At 40.1% G+C, this 7,238-nt stretch overlaps 1 protein-coding gene across 1 annotated transcript in view; it reads right to left on the bottom strand.

Moving 5' to 3' along the window:
• Positions 1–28: 28 nt before the first annotated feature.
• LOC117229421 (uncharacterized) overlaps positions 29–7,238 on the bottom strand; it is a 37,409-nt gene continuing 30,199 nt past the window's right edge. The window contains exon 3 of the mRNA XM_033485855.2: positions 29–6,791. Within this exon, the coding sequence (XP_033341746.2) occupies positions 4,619–6,791 (2,173 nt within the window). The 3' untranslated portion in view covers positions 29–4,618. The remainder of the gene's footprint in view (positions 6,792–7,238) is intronic.

Here is a 7,238-nt window from a genome sequence, read left to right as displayed (position 1 = left end):
GATAAGGGTGTAAAAATTCGTAACACGATTTTAGTGTATTAAAAATAACTTGTTTAATATACATGTATACATGTGTCCACACAGAGAGATATGGAAAGGTACATGTTCAAAACACACGCACACAGACACAATAACGAACCGAAACAGCGACGCGATGTACGGAATCGATATCGCGTCGCTTTTGTATGTACAGTCTATTTAATATAAATAAAGGTACTTGTATTTGTAATGTACAAAATAGTGGTGAAATATCCTTGACATTTCAAAGATCCGCATGAGATTTGTCACGAAATGTATACATATTTACACGGCGGCGCCTGCGGAAATATCTCGCCGCGTTCATCAATAAATAGGTCATCCAAGAGCTATCATTAGACTGCGGATCTTTGTGCATGTATGCATTAACAAAACTTTTTTTTTCGAGAGAGAACAGAAAAAATAAGATAAGCAGAAATTGAAATTTTGTGTGAAATCACTATTAGATCATTTAAGTTTAAGGAAATTATGGTTTGGACAGTAGTCTACGAGTTCCCATGAGCAGTTTTCTCAATTGTATCCTCCAATTTGAATTAATTGGATTGTTCAATCAATTGAATTGTTTAGTAGACCAAAGATTATTTCCCCTAGATTTTAGATTCTAATCGATGGCAATGCGCAAGAAGATCCGCAATCGCAGTTACTTTTTAAAGTCTCACAACACTAAATACACGTCTACGATTTCACAAACTGTTTCAGAACAACCGGTGCGCATCCAGCTTGTTCGTAAACCCACAAAAAGGAATAGAAAGTCACAATGAACGTAGATTGAAATAAAAATATCGGAACCTCGTTGGCTATTTTAGTTGTCCAGAAAAAGTGGACACAAAGCTCACAATTAGGACACCCATAGCACAATTGGTTCGTTCATCAATGCTCAATGTTTCTCTGTTCCATTTTACAAGTTCCATTCACTCTTAAGACTTTCACAATGTACTTTAGAAGTGATAAATGAATACCCAGTTTGCTTTGCAAACCTTCGAATAGTAATAATTAAAATTGAACAAGGTTCTTCATTACGGTTTCAATTCTCTGAAGTTTTCAAACGTCTACACATAAACCTACACGATTTAATAATTATTAACATCGCGGGCTCGACGTCCTCACATAAATAAACAGAAGAAATACACCATCGGTACAGACTTATAAATATTGACGTACTTTAGCGGTTGCGTAATCTAATTACAAAAACGTCCAATAAGTTAGAACAACGTACAACATAAAATATCGTTGTAAATGTTAAAGTCCCTTAATTCATTCATGTTACACAATCGTAGTGTATTTTCGTTCACTTCCGAGCTCTTTCAATAAAATAATAATTTATTTCGCAGAAAATATTGCGAATCGATCATATAATTCGCTGCAAATAGAGTTCATTGTATCCATGTCATAAAATAATTTCTCTTTCTCTCTCCACTTAAAACGACTTTGAACCATTGTACAGTAAAATTGTAGCATTACTAAACCAGAACATGCTATCTTCCACAGAAAAAGAGCGAAACAATTTACAGATACAATAAAATGATTGCTAATAACAAATGAACGTAAACACCTACATATGTACTGTTTGCGCATTCGATATACAACCAGAAAATAAATATGGATCAAGTGAAGTCATTTTCAGGTTCCTGTTCGTGAAAGAAATGTTGTGACTAGATTGGCAATTTTTTCGGAATGGAAATATGATCATTGAACTGTAATTTAACGGCGACTGTTAATACGTTTGCTGCCATACGAGTGGTTGAAGTGTTGATATCGGTGGGAGAAGAGTAATAAAGTGACTAAAAGGCTACATACATAAAAGGTTTTCACAGACAGTTTTCACTATCAGCTTTCCAGAAAGCTGAAAGGCAGTCGTTTCAAGGAGGAAATTTACTTTTTCTAGTGAAAAAAAAAACGATTTTTCTTTTCAAAATCTTGCAGTTCAACTTTTTAGTAACGACTCTGTAAAATCCGTAATTAAAACTTGCAATATTGTCAAAATTATCTCGAAATATAACTTCAAACTTCGAAGATCTTGTCTTCGATCAATGTTCTGGCTGTTTCACATTATTAACAAGAAAATACTGGATCAAACAATTTGAAATTTTAACTGTCTTAAAGGAGAGTTCTAGTACATTGTTTGGATGTTTTTAAATATCCAAGCGAAATTCCCTCCTTTAAGTTTTACAAAAATTGGTACCATTTGCGATACCGAGCGACAGGAGGTAGTTTACGACGCCACTTAAGTACGTAAAGTAACCTTGAGTCGGTCAACCTCATTAACGTCCGGTTGCAGTCGTAAAAACGAAGCTTATCAAGCTTTTCATCAATGTAAAAAGTCAAAAGCCTTGGAGACAAGTTTGTAAAGAATTACTGGAACGAGAAATTTACGATGCAGTCTTTTGAACTCGTGTGTGTAGGAACACGAATGCTCGAATTACGTAACTCTGTATTTTGCGCTACTGCAAACGCTGAGTTTTTCAACGTACTAATTAAGAAGATGAATAAGCGGATCATTGCGGGATTAACAATTCGTCGACGATAATGTATTCGCGTATTTTCTGACATTCGAAAATAGCAACCGATTTCTGTATTTTAGCAATACATTCGATAATCTGTTAGTTCACTTGGACGTGTACATTTTTTTTAGAACGCGATATCCACATTTATCCCTTGAAACAATTTTTCATTATTTTTAATTTAATTGGCAGTCACTTATGATGATTGCCATACAGTAAAAACTTATTAGTTACATAAGTAATTACTTTAGCGGCGATCAACATGTTACAGACTCATAAAATGTTACCTATTGATTTCTTATTGTCTCTGTCATTTTCTGTTACAATGAAACGTATACGACAAAATACGTTAAAGAGAGTATTTATCTATTGCAGACAGTGTCATTTTTCTTTCGCTCTTTCTCAGGTGATTTATGGAAAACGGATGTGACCAATGATCTATTTTCATACCGAGATGATCAATACGTCTCACAGAACGTCGACGATTCAATTCACTAAAATCGAAAAATGAATGAACGGATAGCCAATTTTTTTGACAATTCATTCATTCATAGATGCATACACGTGCCAACAAATGACATTCGCAAAGTGTTTGGCACCGATTCAAATGAAACACTGCATACTCGTGGAGCAACAGAAAAGAGAGTTAGTTATCTTAACGTCTTAGAGTTAGAATCAAGAAACGTTGATATTTTTCTACTTCATAACAATACGAAGTGTATAAAAACGTCGTTACACGTTCTCTTATCCAAAGTAAAAAATGTGTGATTAAATATGATTTATATCTAACATACAACACACTTTTCGTGATTCTTGACAACACGAAGTCTAGATTAAAATGTTAGATATTCAACGTTGATTTTCCTACATTTACCGATTATATCTTCGAAGTCTTTCTCTAACTCTGTTACAACTGTGTTTGTCACATTATATTATTCGACAGTATATTAGCGTCACTCTGTATACGATGTACCATGTAAATTAGTGTCAACGCCAAGCGCTTTGTGTACATTTCTGACGACAACGTGTCCACTCTTGGACGCAATTGTATGCAAATTGACTTAATATTGCACCGCAAACTTAGTAACAGAAACTATGAAATTTTCTGAACCATGAGAACCTTTCCAATTTCAAAAAACAGAGAGTTTCTTTCTCCAATTTTCATTCAGCTTAGAATAATATGGACGCCAGAAACTGTACAGACTTTCAATAAGTAACGGACGAGTGCATATTTTCACCGAACAGGAGGCACAGCGCATTAAGTACTCTGAACAATTGTGATCAGTACCAGAAGCCAGGGCTTCAAACTATTCAGAAAAACTAAAAATTCTGATTAAAACAGTTACGAAGAATTTTTATGCTGATTAAAACAGTTATCCTTTATTTTGAATAACTGATACGAAGAATCTTTATTCTTAATAATTCTATCAAGATGATAGAATTGTTATCAGTTGTATCATATTCTTTCAAGTACTATCTGTTTCACTTACGGTTCTATTTCGGTTCTAGTCCAATAATGTCGGACATCAGAAATGATATTCTACCGAAGTACAATTGCACAACCATGTTTATTAAGGTAGCCAAATTTGGACCAGCACCTATGTTGGACCTAATTCGCAACTCATATGCAATTAGTATCACTACTAACACTGCAAGAACTCATGTTGTATTTTTATGTTTTATTCTTTGCATTAACTACAATACAAAATGGAGTAAAAATTGAAAACAGGAAACTAAAACTTCTATTTGTTAACATCCTGTTCTGAATAACACATACTGTATGTGAATGTGAAAAATCTGTAACTGCATTATTTCAATGCTTTATTAGAAGTCAATAATATGTAGAAATGTCTCTTTTTCTCCATGTACAGAGTAATTTGTAGTTACAACAATTACTTATAGTTTTAGAATCGATTTAAAGCACAAAGGTTGGCACATAAAGAACCATAACAGAAACATATAGCAGTTGGAAATCTCTTCCCTAACAATTACTCAGGGTAAAAGTTCTTCGCGCCGTTTCAAGAACCGAAATCCTGTCTGAAATTCCACCTGGAACATTGTCCAAGTCTTAGCACAATTATTCAGCCATCATCCGTGGACGTGCTGGATATCTGAGTGCTGGCACCGCTGGAGAAACTGCTTCTGCAAGTTTCAACAGCCAGAGCTGTATCAGGCACCTGCACGAACTGCACTTTCTCCTTGGGCCACCGATTCCGGCCGTACATGCAGTTGAAGATGTTGTACTTGTGGTCGACCTCGAGATGGCTTAGGGTGCTGCTGTGCCTTCTTTTCAGCACCTTCTTCGCCATTAGGCTCCTATTGTTCTTGTAGGAGAGCTCGCGCCTGAAGCAGAAGAACCGTCTGAGCTCGCGTTTCACGCGTCGCGACCGATAGCCGAACAACAACGGGCTAATGTAGGCGGCCAAAATTAAGAAGCTGGAGGCCAACGCGTCGTATTTGCGTGGCAGATGTTGGTCAGTGGGTCGAGGCAGATTGTTCATTACCAACAGTATCACATACGGCGACCAACAAATTAGACCCATTACTATGACCAGGGCGCTTATTCTAGCCGCCCTGGTTTCCTCGCGGTGTCTAAAAATGGCTCCGTTGCTGATTCTGTCCTTTAGCAAACTTATGTAGCTCGACGTGCTTCTGACGCTCGACACGCGATGCAGAGCCTCGCTCTTGCTCGGGGCCGGCGTGATCGTCACGATCGGCGCCAGCAGACAAGAGGACAGCTCAGTTGCATTATTGCAGCCTCCTTCAGTCTTATTGTAGATGGTGCTGGAGCTGTTGCGTCTGCTTGGCCCGACATCCTCGCTGGTGAACACCGTCGACAGTTTTCCTTCTCCAACACAGGGATCGTCCAATCGGCACATGTCTGCTACGCGTTCCCTGGTCTGATCCTGCACAATAATCCCGTCCAGCTTCGACTCATTTTTATCATCTTCCTCCTCCCTTACCGCTCTAACGTCTCTCTTCAGACAGCTGTGCAGCAAGGTCGACTGGTAGCCGCAGAAAGGCGACGAGAGCTTCCGGTCGTACTGGAACGAACTCTTGCCGAGGACATCCAAGGTCTCGTAGCACTCGAAGCGAGCGTCGTCCTCCGAATCGCTGGTCTCCGCAAAGTTCTTCAGATTCCAGGTGACCGGCCTGCTCTCCATCGCCGTGGCGTCTTCTAAGATCTCATCTTGATCAGGCTTCTCTGCATCTCTCTTTAGATCCTCGGCACCAGTTCCGTCGCAGGGCTCCTGACTGATGTCCTCCGAGGAAATCTTCACTCTCTGCGAACCCACCGTGAAAACGATCCCGGATGGAGGCTGTTCGTTCTCGACGGGTTGCGATATTTCGATTTCTAACTGCGGAGAGAAGGACCTTCTTCGAGACACCTGTCCCGTCGGCTGCATGGTCTCGCTGGTCTCGTCGATGGAGGACAAACTGGATATCTTTGGCAGCTTGCGGAGATCGTCGATTACCTCGGCCTGCAGACGCAGAAGCCTCCCGGGACCGTACTGTTCTTCGCTGAAGCTGGCTGACGAGAGGATCGGCCTCGATCCGCTTCGTCTGGCCCGCTCCGAATTCCTGTGCGCTGCAACGTAGATGCTCACGTAGATCCAGCAGACCGCAGCGAAGGGTAGAATGTAGGCGAAGATGCTGTAGACCAGTGCGTACACGAAACCGTAGGTGATCGACTTGCTGATGAATGTGTCCAAGATCACGGTGGTATTCTCGATCAGATCGATGTCCTCGTTGATCCTTATAGACGCCACGGACTCCAGCATCTCCGGGATCGTAGTGGCGTTGAGTTCGCCGGCTTCAGTCTCTAGGATCGCGATCGTGGGCTCGGTTATGAGATCGAAGGAAGAGTTGTTGGAAGCTGACGAGTTGCTTGTTGGTGCGCAAGAGAGCCAAAATCCCCGAGGATTCGGATTGAAGAACGCCAGAGAGCCGAAGATGATCGAGATCACCCACGTGGATATGATCAGGATGCCGCACTTCAGTTTGTCCACCCGCGCACGGTAGCGGAGTGGATCCACCACGGCGAAGTACTGATCCACAGCGATCAACAGGACCGAGAAGACCGATGATGTTGTCACGATGGCCACCGCACCATCCGACATCGCGCAAACGTTCCCCATGGAAGATCCGTCGACCAGTTGCGGGTTGGGCGACGACGAGGAGGCGTCTATGATCAGCAGCGGGTTCATGATCGCGCACACCAACAGATTCGACACGGTTAGGTTCATGACGAATCTGGAACAGACGACATTGGCTGTTAATTGGGTGGGGGGACTTGCGAAGATGATCGAGAAATGTGAAGGTTTAGAAAGGAAAATAGAAATGTTGGAGGGTTTGCAAAGATACTTGAGAAACATGGATATTTGGAAGAAAGAATGACAAATAATAATGTTAGAGGGCTCGCGAAGTTGGTCAAGAAACATCAGAAGAAAGAATAGAAGATAGAAATGTTAGGCCACTTGGTATATCATCACGTTACAGAATATGCCACTTTTCTATTATCTTTTACTTGATTAATACATAATAAGATGAATCCAGCTATATAGATTATGGATTTTTATGGAAAATAAAAATTTGTTGCATCTATTGTATAAAAAAGAAGATAAATGAAGGTGTATCTATTCTTCCAATTGTTTAAACAAATTGAAAATAGTCTAATAATATTCTTAAATTCTTCCAATA

Source organism: Megalopta genalis, chromosome 3, assembly GCF_051020955.1.
Source record: "Megalopta genalis isolate 19385.01 chromosome 3, iyMegGena1_principal, whole genome shotgun sequence".
Taxonomy (NCBI): domain Eukaryota; kingdom Metazoa; phylum Arthropoda; class Insecta; order Hymenoptera; family Halictidae; genus Megalopta; species Megalopta genalis.
Note: the sequence above shows the minus strand (reverse complement) of the source record. Positions and strands in the feature narration are given on the sequence as shown.